At 48.6% G+C, this 14453-nt stretch overlaps 10 protein-coding genes across 10 annotated transcripts; 7 read left to right on the top strand and 3 right to left on the bottom strand.

Annotated features, from left to right (window-relative positions):
* Nucleotides 1-147: 147 nt before the first annotated feature.
* Nucleotides 148-1356, top strand: HPODL_04584 (putative high affinity iron transporter involved in transport of intravacuolar stores of iron; the record flags this gene model as incomplete). The annotated part of the gene is made up of 1 exon (XM_014080921.1): nt 148-1356. The coding sequence occupies one exon, from the start codon at nt 148-150 to the stop codon at nt 1354-1356; it is 1209 nt and encodes a 402-aa protein (XP_013936396.1).
* Nucleotides 1357-1367: 11 nt separating this feature from the next.
* Nucleotides 1368-1898, bottom strand: HPODL_04583 (Phosphatidylglycerol/phosphatidylinositol transfer protein; the record flags this gene model as incomplete). Its single annotated transcript, XM_014080920.1, has 1 exon — nt 1368-1898. One exon carries the CDS (start codon nt 1896-1898, stop codon nt 1368-1370), a length of 531 nt encoding a protein of 176 aa, XP_013936395.1.
* Nucleotides 1899-2500: 602 nt separating this feature from the next.
* Nucleotides 2501-3814, top strand: HPODL_04582 (Enolase 1; the record flags this gene model as incomplete). The annotated part of the gene is made up of 1 exon (XM_014080919.1): nt 2501-3814. The coding sequence occupies one exon, from the start codon at nt 2501-2503 to the stop codon at nt 3812-3814; it is 1314 nt and encodes a 437-aa protein (XP_013936394.1).
* A 1285-nt stretch (nt 3815-5099) lies between these two features.
* HPODL_04581 (uncharacterized protein) lies at nt 5100-6650 on the top strand (the record flags this gene model as incomplete). Its single annotated transcript, XM_014080918.1, has 1 exon — nt 5100-6650. The coding sequence occupies one exon, from the start codon at nt 5100-5102 to the stop codon at nt 6648-6650; it is 1551 nt and encodes a 516-aa protein (XP_013936393.1).
* Nucleotides 6651-6682: 32 nt separating this feature from the next.
* Nucleotides 6683-7483, top strand: HPODL_04580 (Peroxisomal 2,4-dienoyl-CoA reductase, auxiliary enzyme of fatty acid beta-oxidation; the record flags this gene model as incomplete). Its single annotated transcript, XM_014080917.1, has 1 exon — nt 6683-7483. The coding sequence occupies one exon, from the start codon at nt 6683-6685 to the stop codon at nt 7481-7483; it is 801 nt and encodes a 266-aa protein (XP_013936392.1).
* A 12-nt stretch (nt 7484-7495) lies between these two features.
* HPODL_04579 (Zinc finger protein STP3) lies at nt 7496-8440 on the bottom strand (the record flags this gene model as incomplete). Its single annotated transcript, XM_014080916.1, has 1 exon — nt 7496-8440. The coding sequence occupies one exon, from the start codon at nt 8438-8440 to the stop codon at nt 7496-7498; it is 945 nt and encodes a 314-aa protein (XP_013936391.1).
* A 415-nt stretch (nt 8441-8855) lies between these two features.
* HPODL_04578 (uncharacterized protein) lies at nt 8856-10385 on the top strand (the record flags this gene model as incomplete). The annotated part of the gene is made up of 1 exon (XM_014080915.1): nt 8856-10385. The coding sequence occupies one exon, from the start codon at nt 8856-8858 to the stop codon at nt 10383-10385; it is 1530 nt and encodes a 509-aa protein (XP_013936390.1).
* Nucleotides 10386-10417: 32 nt separating this feature from the next.
* HPODL_04577 (uncharacterized protein) lies at nt 10418-11950 on the top strand (the record flags this gene model as incomplete). The annotated part of the gene is made up of 1 exon (XM_014080914.1): nt 10418-11950. One exon carries the CDS (start codon nt 10418-10420, stop codon nt 11948-11950), a length of 1533 nt encoding a protein of 510 aa, XP_013936389.1.
* Nucleotides 11951-11974: 24 nt separating this feature from the next.
* HPODL_04576 (Mitochondrial inner membrane magnesium transporter LPE10) lies at nt 11975-13063 on the bottom strand (the record flags this gene model as incomplete). Its single annotated transcript, XM_014080913.1, has 1 exon — nt 11975-13063. The coding sequence occupies one exon, from the start codon at nt 13061-13063 to the stop codon at nt 11975-11977; it is 1089 nt and encodes a 362-aa protein (XP_013936388.1).
* A 43-nt stretch (nt 13064-13106) lies between these two features.
* On the top strand, nt 13107-14447 carry HPODL_04575 (putative protein serine/threonine kinase expressed at the end of meiosis; the record flags this gene model as incomplete). The annotated part of the gene is made up of 1 exon (XM_014080912.1): nt 13107-14447. The coding sequence occupies one exon, from the start codon at nt 13107-13109 to the stop codon at nt 14445-14447; it is 1341 nt and encodes a 446-aa protein (XP_013936387.1).
* Nucleotides 14448-14453: the final 6 nt, after the last annotated feature.

Here is a 14453-nt window from a genome sequence, read left to right as displayed (position 1 = left end):
ACACAAGTTGTCTAAAATAAAAGTGTTTGCCCTTTGATAAACTAACGGGCCGGTCGGAAGTCGATCGACGCAGACCGAATCAAGTGCCTTGCATAGTAAAAAAATAGAAAAAAAAAGGAAGGGCTATACGAGGAATACCAATACAACATGTGGGAGGATTACTTTTCGGTACAAATCTTCTTCATCATACTGCGAGAGACCCTGGAGTCGGCCATCATTGTGTCGGTGCTTCTTTCTTTCCTGCAGCAAAATTTCACCTCAAAAGATGAGCATGGCTCACTTGTGGTCCAGGGATCCGCCTCCGTGTATCGGGGCTTGGTGCTTCAAGTTTGGGTCGGTGCACTTTCCGGCCTGGCTATTTGCCTTTGTCTGGGTGCCATTTTCATTGCTGTTTTCTACCTTGTGGGAAGCGATCTCTGGTCTGTTGCCGAACGGGTTTGGGAAGGAGTGTTTAGTATTGTCAGTGCGCTCATCATTGCCGTGATGGGAATGGCTCTTTTGCGGATAAACCAGCTACAGTCCAAATGGAAATGGAAGCTTGGCGCTGCCCTGAATGAAAATGAAGAGGACATGCTCCAGGACTTCCAAGATGAACCTATGTCCGATTACCTGACCAAGTCTGTGAAGGTGCGCGCAAAACTTAGAAAATTCACCCGCAAGTACGCTTTGGGGATACTGCCGTTTGTGACTACACTACGTGAGGGTTTGGAGGCTGTCGTGTTTGTGGGCGGAATTGGTGTCAACCAACCAATATCTTCTTTTCCACTAGCCATCGTTACCGGCGCCCTTGCCGGCACAGGAATCGGTGTCGCTTTATACAAGGGAGGAAACAAGATGTCTTTGCAGTTCTTCCTTGTTGTTGCCACATGTTTCCTGTACCTTGTCGCTGCAGGACTGATGTCGAGGGGTGTTTGGTTCTTGGAGCTTGAACGATTTGTCCAGAAATGCGGCCAGGACACCTCTGAAACCGGTAGCGGGCCAGGATCTTATGATATCACCAACTCTGTGTGGCACGTGAACTGTTGCAATGGACTCACGGACGGTGGATGGATGCTATTCAACGCGCTTCTTGGTTGGACAAATTCTGCCACTTACGGATCGGTTGCGTCGTATATTTTATTCTGGTGCTTCGTCATCGGCCTGATAAAGAGCAGAGAGGTGATTACTACAAACGGTTACTTACCAGGAATACCATTGCGTTTCCAGCTGAAGAGAGTCAAGAAGAGAATCGCAATAAATCGGATCCTGTTGGAGGAACTTGTCCAGGACTATCATGACGTTTCCAGCAACCACAGCATCGACCAGGTGGTTGCTGTCAACGAACAGAGCACCTTATTGCATACCTCCGATAATTGAGCCAACATATTCTAGTTTTGCAGCAGGAATTTTAGTAAGTTTTTCGAGCCGTATGGGGGGAATGCCACACTGCCGGTCAAGCAAGTAATAAGCTCGTCGTCGGCGGTGAATGCCCTTGCAATCACCGTGTATGTTCCTGGTGGGACCTCGTTAGGGATTTCGACGATCTTTGTCAAATCGTAGCTGTCCTTCTTGAGAGGGCATTCCATATCGACATTAGGCAACTCCTCGCAAAGATCGTAAGTTTGGTGCAATAATTTGATGTATCCGTAAGTGACATCCACTTCGACGTAAGCGCCTTCGTCAACCTGCTTTGAAAGGTCTCCTCTGGCAACAATAGTCAGATTTGTCCCACGTTCTGGAGGGTTAGGCAAAACATCCACATGGGTCAGTTTGAGGAGTTGAGAAGACGATGAGTCGCATAGAAGAAGGGGAGAGTCGCCCGGAACAGGCTTGGTGTCCTGGCCTGGGAAAGCGAATGGGCTAAGCGAGAGACAGTTGGCAAGGGAGAGCAAAAACACTAGAGGCACAGGGAAAAGCATTGGGAAGCAAGCACTGAAATTAGAAAGGAGGCAAATAATTTTTGGAAGCGACAATGCGTCGACAGAATCTGCCGACAGAAAGATTGTCGACAAGCGACGATAACGCAATAGTACATGGTGTTACGCAGAGGTGCCTGTCTGCAGAAGTGCGCTGACAATCAGGCGTGAGAGCCGCGACTTTTTTTTTCGCTGCCTCAACACCACGCTATAGAGACACTGTCCACCGGCCGCGTCACCCCACCCCGGAGATGGCCTCATGGACGGAGAAAGGGTAAGCGAAAATGGTGAGGTGCGAGGTGTAGTGTTCCGAAAGTCCACGTAGCCACCGGTGGCAGCGCACGGTATGAGTACGTTCAGGGCGACCGTTCGCAGCGGCACGACGAACGCTACAGGGTGCTCAGCTTAGTTCAGGCGTTTCGCGAAAAACGTTTTTTAAAACATGCAACTATGGCCACCACGGCCGTCTTATGGCCGTATTCAGGGCTGTGCCAGTAATCTGCACGCTCAAATTTGCTGTGTCACGGATCCATAGAAAAACTATATAAACGGCTCCAAATATCTTTTCCTTATATTATTAGTTCAATTGACTTAATTGTTATACAATGACTACCGTTACCAAGCTTTTTGCCAGATACGTCTACGACTCTAGAGGAAATCCAACCGTCGAGGTGGATCTGACCACCGACAAGGGATTGTTCCGCTCTATTGTTCCATCTGGTGCCAGTACCGGTGTTCACGAGGCTGTTGAGCTGAGAGACGGCGACAAGTCCAAGTGGCTCGGAAAGGGTGTTTTGAAGGCCGTCGCCAACGTCAACGAGGTCATTGCTCCTGCTGTCATCAAGGAGAAGATCTCTGTTCTCGAACAGGAGAAGTTTGACAAGTTCCTGAACTCCCTGGACGGAACTAAGAACAAGAGCAAATTGGGAGCCAATGCCATCCTCGGTGTTTCGCTTTCGGTTGCAAAGGCCGCTGCTGGCTACAAGGGTATCCCATTGTACCAATACATCAGCGAACTGGCAGGCACCAAGAAGCCATATGTGTTGCCAGTCCCATTCCAAAACGTTTTGAACGGAGGCTCGCACGCCGGTGGATCCTTGGCCTTCCAAGAGTTCATGATTGTGCCAACGGACGCTCCATCTTTCTCCGAGGGTCTCAGAATGGGTTCTGAGGTCTACCACCACCTCAAGTCTCTGGCCAAGAAGAAGTACGGCCAAAGTGCCGGTAACGTCGGTGATGAGGGAGGTGTTGCTCCAGATCTTTCCACCCCACAAGAGGCTCTTGACCTGATTGTCGAGGCCATTGAGGCTGCCGGCTACACCGGCAAGATCGGTATTGCTTTGGACACCGCTTCGTCCGAGTTTTACCACGACGGCAAATACGACCTGGACTTCAAGAATCCAAATTCCGACCCAAGCAAGTGGCTCACTGGTAAGCAATTGGCTGACTTGTACACCAAACTGATCAAGGAGTACCCAATTGTGTCTCTGGAGGACCCATTCGCCGAGGATGACTGGGAGGCTTGGACCCACTTCTTCTCCACCACCAACATCCAGGTTGTTGGTGATGACCTGACTGTTACCAACCCAGAAAGAATCAAGACTGCCATCGAGAAGAAGTGTGCCGACGCTTTGCTCTTGAAGGTCAACCAGATTGGTACTCTGACCGAGTCGATCAATGCTGCCAAGGACTCGTACGCTGCCGGCTGGGGTGTCATGGTGTCTCACAGATCTGGTGAGACCGAGGACACCACCATTGCTGACATCGCTGTTGGACTGAGATCCGGACAAATCAAGACTGGTGCTCCGGCCAGATCCGAGAGACTGGCCAAGCTCAACCAGATCCTCAGAATCGAGGAGGAGCTGGGCGACAAGGCCATTTACGCCGGCAAGGACTTCCACAAGTCTGCTGCCATCTAAATATGTACCTAGGTGTAAGGTGTGATAAGAAAAATATAATACAAGGCCCTATTTTTGGTACCCGAGCGACGTTCCCATTTCTACAGTACATTCATTGTCTTAAGTCCGCATCAGACGAGAACACATGTCTCATCGCAGTTCTTCGGGGTCCCCGAAAGTGGCTCGACAGCAGCCGGTTACGGAAGACTCGATCAAGTTTCTTGAACACCATTTGGAGCGGCGACATGTTGCCAAACGAGCGTGCTTAGCATGTCGAGAGAAGAAAATTAAATGTGACGGCGAACTGAAGTCTGACGAGTCGGGCAACAAAAGCTATGGCAAGTGCTCGAACTGTGCCTCATCGGGCACTGAGTGCGTGTTTGTGCCCAGCAAGAGAGGTGGCCGAAGAAGAAAGAACTTTTCAGTGGACTCCGCTACCACTCAATCTCACGGTTACTCATCATTCGCAAACGACCAGTCTCTGAAACGTCAACATTTCGATCCCGAGCGACGGTTTGAAACCGAAAGCGCTCCCAGCATGTTCACTTCCGACGCTGAAGAATCTTTTCGACCCACTCACCACCAGCCTCCGCCGGGTAAGTTTGGCTCCAAATATCTGCCACCTCCGTTTGCAAGATACGACGACCCCAGCAAGTGGGCTGGCTCAAAAGAGCCGCGCTATGGCAAGTATCCGTCCAAGGACATGCCTTACTCCGAGCCCTACTTTTACTACGGCCATCCTCCGGGTCCTCCGCCACCAGGTCCTCATCTTCCAGGCCACGGTCCACCCTTGCTACGGCCTCCTGGACCCCCATCTCTTCCTCCGCCGCCCCCAGGAGCATTCTCTCCGTACCATCCTCCGTTCCATCGTATGCATCGCCATTATCACCACCATCGCCATCCGCGTCACCATCACCACCACCATCATCCAGATCCTTATTTCGATCCCCACAGGGTTCCTTACGGGTTCTATCCGCCGCCTTCACCCGGAAGACGCTCGTCGTTGTCGTATTCAGACAGCGACAGTCGGGTTTCAGGCTCCGTGGCAGAAGAATCGACAGGAAAAAGCACGTTGCTACCTCCTTTGAACCACGCCGTTGGACCAAACAGCGTAGACGAAAATTCGGGAAATACGGAAGACTGGGTCAACAGACAGAAACAAATACAGAGTCAGTATCCTCGTGAAGATGAGATGTCCATCACAAGTGCGCCAACCATTACTGGTGGCCAAACGTCGAAACATCAGAAATTCACCAAGTCTGAACTAGAAAAATATGGGCTACCACCGTGGACCGTCATATATACAATGGTACAGCTGTTTTACAAGTACATCCACTTGTCGTACCAGGTGCTGCCAAACTTGAAGGAGTTTTTGGAGAGATTCTATCTAACGGACGAGAATGTTGCAATCTTAAGCGCAATGTTTGAGATGACTGTCCGATATATTAATCCGAATGAGGTGGAGGACAAAAAGTTTCTTGACGAGAGTTATTGGCTGCAGAATTGCTACAAATATCGCCACAACCTGTCAGTAGAAGCAGAGCTATTGATATTGACCATGACCTGCACCTCTGGCGAGGACGATCAATTGCATCGCTGTTTCCGTTTGATAAAAAGTTCTGGATATCTGGACGTGCTGAAGCGGAAGTCGCAAGCCGACTACAACGAAATGCTTGATATTTCAACAGGGCGCCAGCTTAAAGACCGCGAGCTGCTGATCCGATGCGTATGGAACGTGTACAAGTTCCAAACATACCGACGGGCCAACTATGGCTATCCGTACCATAAACATGGGTTTTTCAAGCTGCCTGAACAATTGGAGCTACCTCTGGACGATATCGTGTACTATAAAGAGTCGGCTTCCATGGAGTCCTTCAAATCTGCGTTTAAAAAAGCTCATTGCTCAGACTCTATCAACCTGAACGATCCGGCCAGTGACGATATGCCTGACTCCATGATGCTAATTCTATCCTGTCATTACATGGACGAGGTGATGGACAATGTTGCAGAAAACGCCTTATTGACCGAAAATGTCATCAAACTGGACTCACAATTGCAGAAAATGGCATCGCTTCCTAATTTCTGTCCATATACTATAGAGAACAACCGTTTGCTGATTGATGCCAACGTCTTGCTGTCATGTTTCGTGAACAAGCTCTCTCTCATCATCCTGCACTCCTCGATTTGCTGGTCATTGCTTCCGCTGCATCCAAAGGACTCTAGACAGTGCCCAAATCAACTTTCCCTAATGAACGACTTTCCTACTCCACTCCCAGATACCTCTCAACTGGTTTCTCCTACAGATTTTCGTCAATGGAAATCTTTTGTCGCTTGTCTCCGGGCTGCCTACGATATCGCCTCGTTGGTGCAACTAGGCGAAGGAATCTGTGCAGAGTCGCTGCAGATGGATACAATGTTCCCTGTAAGCGTGGGCCCATGTTCTGCGGACGCAAACGAGGAATGTTTCAGCACAGATCAGTCGCTGCTGGCCAAGTCCACCGTGCTACCAACAACAGAACCATGGGTGCAGTACCCATCGTTCTGTGCGGTGGGAGTCTGCAACTCTGTGCCAATACTGGGCTCTGCATTGCTTTTCCTTCGCCAACACCAATTCCGTGTCGAAAAAAAGCAAGACCGGTATGCGGCATCTGTATTGCGCGGAACCGAAATACTGGCCGAATGGGACGTGGATGCCGAGAGCGCGGAATTCATCGCAGAAAAATTGCGCGACAACTATCTCACCAACAAGCTTCGCCTTATCAGCAAGTACCTTTCTGCGATTGGGAAGTTCAGAAGCGGTGTTCGTCTGGCGGGAACTATTACCGACGAGCTGATAAGCCGTTTATCGACGACCTAATTTAATGGCTGTGTGGCTGTAAAAATAACTTGATGTCGATTTTAGATCTTTTTTCTTTAAAGGGGAAGGTTGTCCTTATTACTGGCGCCACTAACGGCATTGGCAAGGCCATGGCCCAGGCTCTGTACGAGGCAGGGGCGTCTGTGATTTTGACACACAGACCAGCAACCGATCCAGCCTCCACGGTGCAGTTTCTGCGTGATTCATATCCGGGATCGGAAGCCAAGATAGGCACTATCGAGGTTGACCTGGGTGAAGTAAAGATAGAGAACCTTGAAGCAGAAATTGTCAGGCCGGCTCTGGAATTGTCTCCTACAGGAGAAATAGACATTCTTATCAACAACGCTGGAATCACCAACCGCGAAACCATCGTGGACGCTTCTATTGAAGAGTACCACAAGGTGCTACACGTGAATTTGCACGTGCCGTCGGAACTCTCCAAGCTCGTTGCTAGACGGATGATCCGTCAGAAAATCCGGGGAAAGATCCTATTCACCGCCAGCCTGACGTCTTTCCGTGCCGCTTCCAACCTCTCAGCGTACACAACGTCTAAAGGAGCTATTGTACAGTTTGCAAAATGCTGCGCTGTTGAATGGGCCCAGTACGGGATTAACGTCAACTGTATTGGCCCGGGATACGTCCGGACCAATATGACGACGTTCCACACCAGCGACGAGGCCCGAGAGACCCGTATCTTGAGCAAGATTCCAAAAGGCAGATGGGGCACTCCAGAAGACTTCAAAGGCCCAGTAGTGTTTCTGTGTTCGGCAGCGAGCGATTACGTGGACGGAGAGTGTTTAATGGTGGACGGTGGATTTTTAGCTCTCATGTAAACCAAATTTAGACTATTTGTATTTCATTACAAACGCGGGACACGAGTTATTCAGCACATGCTTATCGATCCACTCTGAGTTGCTGGGAAACTCAGTGAAGCAGCCTGCACATCTTCCTGGAGCGGTGTTTCTGTCTTTGAAACGGGTGCCCATCGGATAAATAAAATGGCGGGCTTTGAGGTGCATCTTGAGAGTGTCTCTTCTCGAAAAACTACCTGTTGGATGACATATGGTTCCACAGTACTCTGCCCAAGAGGTCTTGAAATCTCCTTCTTTATTGGCAGAGTGGTAAGGGCACTTGTATGGAAGCATGTCGCGATGTTTTTTCATATGTCTTGTGAGATACGACTTCAGTTTCAGCGAAACATGACAGATGTCACAAGTATACGAGTCTTGGTCCGACTCTGATGTAGTAGGCGAATGGACAAGCGTGGATTCAGACCCATTAGACGATGATCTTGGAAGCGAAGATTGCGAAGAAGAAAACACGGGATCTTCTCGCTTGATTGTTGGGAGCGGGGTGACAGCATGGCGGGCAGCCAGAGATTCTTGCGCCAACCTCTGGAAATGTAAAAAGTGTTCATGGTCGAGGGTGTACTCGTTTCCGAGGGCATCCTCTTCGTCGGAAGAGTCGTCTTCTGGGTCGGCGAGATAGTACATAGCGTCGGACGAGGACTCGACAGCACTGGACGATGCGATGCGTTTGTTGCGTTGTTTCAGGACATCTGTTAGGTCCCAGTTCATAGGATTTGGCTCACTGAAGTCGTACTCGAACTCGTCCACTGCGCACTTCTTGACAGTGCTGTTTTCCAAGGACTTGTCCACAGTGAACGACTGCTCAAAAAGCGACTCTGTGCTGCTGACGGCACGAATCCATGGGCTAAGAACTTCAATAATGCTGCCTATCGGCCGGAACAGCATGAGGCCGCTGTTGGGGAAAATCAAGTCTTGCAACATGTCAAACTATAATACTCCATCTACTAAAAATCGGAAAAAGGAGGAAGGAAAAACAATATTATTTTTATACAAAAGCCAAGATAAGGAAGAACTTTTTCGGTTTGCCGTATGCAAAAAATTAGATCTTGTGCAGCAACCACGCGCAAATGGGTGGAGAAGAAATTTGGGGATTCCAAGGCAGCTTGGTAGTCTTCCAGCCCCGACCCTAATGGCCTCCTCAGGCGACGCAGCACCAGCCCAGGTAAACACTAGCCCCTGGGATCTACCAAGTCCGTGTGCGTCCTGAAATTATGTTTGAGCTCAAAGGTGGGAGGTGTGGTACGGTTTTTGGCTTTTTTTGACGGATTTTTTGGAGAAAAATAATTAAAGTCGAGATAATTTGCTGAAAAAATCGTATTTGGTGTACGGGTGTACGATGAATGTGGACAGGTTATTTGAGAAGCGAGGAGCCGAGGAGTTCGATGACAGCGAGGCAAAGAGGCCAGCACAAAATCATGAGGAACGTGTGCTCGAATTTTTGAAACGTGACACTGTGGTCGAGCCACAGAAAATTGTGGAGTACAATGTACAATGGGTCAAAAACAGTCTTACCAAACTGGGTGAGCTTGTGACATCTAACCTTCAGATGCGCGAGAAGCACTCTTCAGACCCTACCAAGGTGATGGACAGTGAGTTTGAGTTGTTTCAGGGGCTCAAGGTTTGGTCTGAAATTAGTATCGCTTTGGCAGAAGCACCCGATTACCAGCAGTGTTATACAGTGTTGGTGGCAAGCCCTGTTTTTGCAGAAGTCGTGGGACTTCTTGCGAGCCATCCTAATATTGACGTGCGCGAACAGGTGCTCTTGATTTTGGTGGATATAGTGGATGAAGAGCGGGAAGAGTGTCGTTCTGTACTAGGCCAATTTTTCACGAATTGCAAGATTGGAGACCTGCTCGGCAAGTTTCTTGAACAGCTGGACTCAATTGAGGATCGAGAGTTAATTGAGCAGTACTCTACGTTATGTCTAGGATTTGCGATAACTCTATGTGAGTTTCAAAATGTCGCATTGAGCACTCGCAATGGACTGAACGATAAAGTTTTGGAAATAATAGAATCCGCCAAACAACAAATCGACAAGACGAGCCAGTATGCAATGGAGTATCTACAAGAGCTGCTAGTGGGATGTGAGCAGTCCGAAATTGAAAAGTTTGAGAAAGACAACGATGCAGATCTAGTTGAGACTCTGATGGTGACATGGTCGAAACTGCGTAAAGTGCCAATCTCAGGAACTGAAATGACGGAGTTTAAGGAGAATTGTATACTGCTGCTGGCCTACATTTTGCGCTTTGACGCCTACAGAGCAAGGTTTTTAGAAAACGATGGGCTGGAGCTGGCGATGTTGTTCGTGGGCAGCGAGATCTCCAAGCAGCATATCAGCACAGGTCTCAAAATTTTGGCATCTGTGATAGACGAGCACACAGGACCGCTGGTGGTGGAGATGGGCGTTCTGAAGCCACTTTTGAAACATTTTGAGACCAAACTTCCGAAAGAAAACTCATGCTCTCCTCATGTCCTCAAGCTGCTTTCCCAGCTCTATAAATTTCTGCCGTTTGGATCTGATGCGCGAATCAGGGTCACTAACAAACTCATACACAAAGAGTTTGCCGGTCTGAAGAAAGTTCTCAGACTGTGGAAATTGCTAGAGGCCGACGATAGCGACAACGAGCTTATCCTTGAAACCTTGGCCCTGACTGACACGGTGTTGCTATGGGCTTTTAATGAGAGTCTAGTGACTCCGGCAGGCGCACAACACTTGCTGGCTGAACACGATGTCCAGCCTTCCCAGTTTCTTCAGGCTGTCGACTTGGATATAGAAATGGCCGAGGACCATGAAGAACGCGAGCTCCTCATGTCTCTAAGAGACTCCGTGGATGCCAAGCTGGAAAATGGCAGAAGCGAAAAATAATTTGATAGAGTTCAAATATTATTGTTTTATAGATGACCGAACACGTCCCTAAACAAAGTCGGCCCAGCCGGTATGTCGGGATGAGCAAGCTGGAGAAGTACGAGGTGCTTCAACAGCTTGGCCAGGGAACGTTCGGGATGGTTTTCAAGGCGCGTCAAAAAAGCACGGGCAAGCTTGTCGCCCTCAAAAAACTTATTGTCCATGACTCCAAGGACGGGTTCCCCATCACGGCGTTTCGCGAAATTACGATCATGAAACAGTTCAGACACGTGAACGTGTTGCAGCTGATAGACATGATTCACGAGAACTCCGAAGATACGAAGAAACCTGGCTTTTTCTACACAGTCACACCATACATCAGCTCGGACTTGAATGGGTTACTCAACAACCCACGGGTCAGACTCACAAATCCGCAAATCAAATGTATTATGAAACAGATCTTACACGGGATAGATTACATTCACAACCAGCATTATCTGCACAGAGACATAAAGACAGCCAACATCCTGCTCGACTTTTTTGGCGTGGTGAAAATTGCCGACTTTGGACTTGCAAGGGGCTACCACGGGCCGGCTCCAGTGGATGCGGCCGCCGGTGCTGGCGGAGGTCTGGTCGAGTACACGGGGCTTGTGGTGACACGCTGGTATCGACCCCCCGAACTGCTGCTAGGAGAACGTAAATACACAACGGCAGTCGATATGTGGGGAATCGGATGTGTCCTGGGTGAAATGTACAAGAAAAAGCCTATTTTAGAAGGAAAGAGCGACTTGGACCAGGCAGACATGATATTCAGGCTTCTAGGAAGTCCCACGCCGGAGAACTTTCCGAACGCAGATGTGATCAATAGAAATGGTGTCAATTTACATGTGGATTACCCACGCACCCTCGAAAGCGAGTTTGGGGCGATTATGACGCCGGCAGCAGTGCGTCTGCTTTCAGGATTGCTGACGATGGACCCACGCAAGCGGTTCAACGCTGCCAAGGCCTTGGAGTCAGATTTCTTTAAAATGGAGCCGGTGGCTTGTCTTCCCGAAGAGTTGCCCAAATTCGAGGAAAGTCACGAACAGGACATCAAAAGATACAAGGAAGAGAAGAAGCGTGCAAATGAGTCCTTTGGATCGGGAAGACCGCCTAATAGGTCACTGGACCACTCGCACTATGGCGCAGACTACGAAACTCCTCGCAAGAGGAGAGATCTTGCCCACGACAATCGCTGGAGAGGTGAACGACGTGGCTGGGGAGGCAACAGAGATTGGAATCGCGATTGGGGCCGCGATTGGAACCGCGACTACTCACGGGAGTCAAGAGACTATAGAGAATATAAAGGGCCTCGCGAATTCCACGGAGGTCGTCCTTGGCAGAACCAGGATTATCGCGACAACAGGGGCCACTGGGGAGATGGACCCCATGCAAACGGCGGCCAACATCCGTACAAAAGAAACCCACAGGACAGAACTAGCAGCAGCCTGTACGCACAGACAGAAAAAACTAGTCTTAGCGCAGTTAAGGACTATTTAATTGACAAGAAAAAGGAGGGAGGGGCAGATCCGTCAGCGAAAAGATGAAGCGCAAGCAGTATCGAATGGTATTTATTTGGACATTTGGATCCGCTTTAGCTGGTTTAGGCGGTTTGTACATTTTCTGAAAATCACGGCGCTGATTAACAACGATGCCGTGGATATAATGATAAACCAGTAGTCTTTTTCTTCCACAATGTTTTCTAAATTCATGCCGTAGACACCAGCAATGAATAGCAGGCTGCCAAAGCTCAGCAGACAAATGCTGAACCGCAAACCCAGCAGCATGAGCTGGTTTCGATTGGAATCGAGGATAATGTTGATGATTTCCTCTGTAGTTCGTACATTGCTTATGGAGGACTCCACAGTCTGCACAATAGCGTCGCAATGCAGAGAGTACGATTCAAGCAGCATTTCTACCTCTTCGTGTTCGCGCGCTGTCCGCTTGTGGCCTATTTTTTTATCTGTGAGATACAGCTCCACTAGCTCGTCGTCGTGGGCCAGCATTTCGTCGATAAGGTCTCTGATCAAAGTGGCTTTTTGCTGGAACTGTTGCAATTTCTTGGAGACCAGTAGCAGGTACTTTAGTTTGGTCATGTCAACGTCGCTTTCGAGTTCCTTCAGTATGCCATTTACCACGGTGACGTGCACTTTCATTTCGGAATTGAGGTTATCTATCACGTTCATAAATATGGCTTCCAAGGCACGAATTTCGTACGGAAGCGAATCATCTGATTGGTTACGTAGTTTCTGTGAGAGTGTTGAAATCAGTTGATCACTGGAAAACGACTGGTCGTAATTAAATAGCACGATAGAATCTGCTTTGATCAACGCTCGGATATGTAAGATGGTGAGCAGAATCGAGTTCTCTCGCACTAAAATGGAAGGAACAATGTCATCGTAGCCCTTGTCAATTTTGCGGAGGTCACGGGGCAGTAAGTCATGTTTCAAGATCAACTGTGCCTTTTTGACATCAGATGCAATCTTTTTAAACTTTCCGTTCGAATCAAAGACTATGCATTTGAACAGAACTGTGTTTGTGCTAGGAGCGAGAAGTTTGGGTGCCAACGACCGCTGCAAAACAAAGCTGTCTATGTTGCGAAGAGGCCGAAAGCTACCAAACCAGCGAATTCCTCGCGGGCCCGGTACTCTAGAGAACATGATAAAATAAATTGATAAATTAATCTGATTAAATAATTTTTTTATGTCTCCCGAGCAGTTTGAGGTGTACGAGGAATTGGGCCGTGGAGCGTTCGGTGTGGTTTACCGTGCTTTTGACAAGGACTCCAGGAAAATGGTGGCTGTCAAGCAGGTGGATTTGGAAAGTGCGGATGAACTGAACGAGATCCAGCAGGAAATCAAGATTCTGTCTACGTGCCAACATGCGAACATCACTCGCTACTACGGCTGTTTTCTTAAAGGATACAAGCTGTGGATCATTATGGAGTTTTTGGGTGGTGGATCCTGCTCAGAGTTGCTCATTTCTGGGCCATTTGGAGAAAAGGCTATTAGCTACATTTTGCATGAGCTGCTACATGCTCTTGTGTATTTACACGAAAACGGCAAGATCCACCGGGACTTCAAGGCTGCCAACGTGTTATTGAGCTTGGAAGGAGACGTGAAAATTGCAGATTTTGGAGTCGCCACCCAATTGTCGAACAACATGTCCAAAAGAAACACTTTTGTGGGAACGCCCTACTGGATGGCCCCTGAAATTATTCTTCACCAGCCATACACATATTCCGCAGATATCTGGTCATTGGGTATCACAGCAATTGAACTAGCATACGGTAAGCCTCCTCTGTCTCAGTACCATCCGTTTGACGTGCTCTTTAGAATCGCTGAGGACCCTGCTCCGGAGCTGGACTCGAGTTTCAGTAAGGAGTTCAGGAATTTTGTAAACATTTGCTTGAATAAAGAGTCAAAGCAAAGACCGTCGGCCAAAGAACTCCTCAAGCATCCGTTTGTCCTTGCTGGCGCCAAGGTCGATCGCTCGGAGATAGTTAAGCTGATTAAGCGCAAGCACGAATGGGACCTTGAAACAGGCAACACCGAGAAACGCTACTATACACCTACTCTGGAGGAACAGACGCCTCCTCTATTCGACATCACGTTGAAAGAGGAACCTTCAAGTACGCTGAAGCCAGAACCATCCCGAAAAGTTCCGTTGTCGCCGATAAAACGCAGTTCCAACGAGAATGGGGACCAGGAGCTGAAAAAGACTCTTAATCGCATACTGAACCAGTCGTTCAACAAGATAAACGAGAAACATAACCTTTCGACCTCACAGTATGACCAGCTAGTGTTGTTTCAAAAAACCATGATGGAGTCAATCGCGCTCAGCCCGGATGAACAGTACCGAGAAGTGTTTTGTAAATATTTCAAGCTGGTGATGAAGAAAATAATGACAACAGATAACGAGCAGCTGAAGGACAAACTAATACCCAAAAATCTGGAAAAAGAACGTCCTCGTGACGAAGTTGAAGAGCTGCTGTATACTAGGTGGGCAGAAAGTATGATCGAGCGCTGGAGGAAGGAACATTAATATTGA

The sequence above is a fragment of the Ogataea parapolymorpha genome, chromosome II (genome assembly GCF_000187245.1).
Source record: "Ogataea parapolymorpha DL-1 chromosome II, whole genome shotgun sequence".
In the NCBI taxonomy this organism is placed as follows: Eukaryota; Fungi; Ascomycota; class Pichiomycetes; order Pichiales; family Pichiaceae; genus Ogataea; species Ogataea parapolymorpha.
Note: the sequence above shows the minus strand (reverse complement) of the source record. Positions and strands in the feature narration are given on the sequence as shown.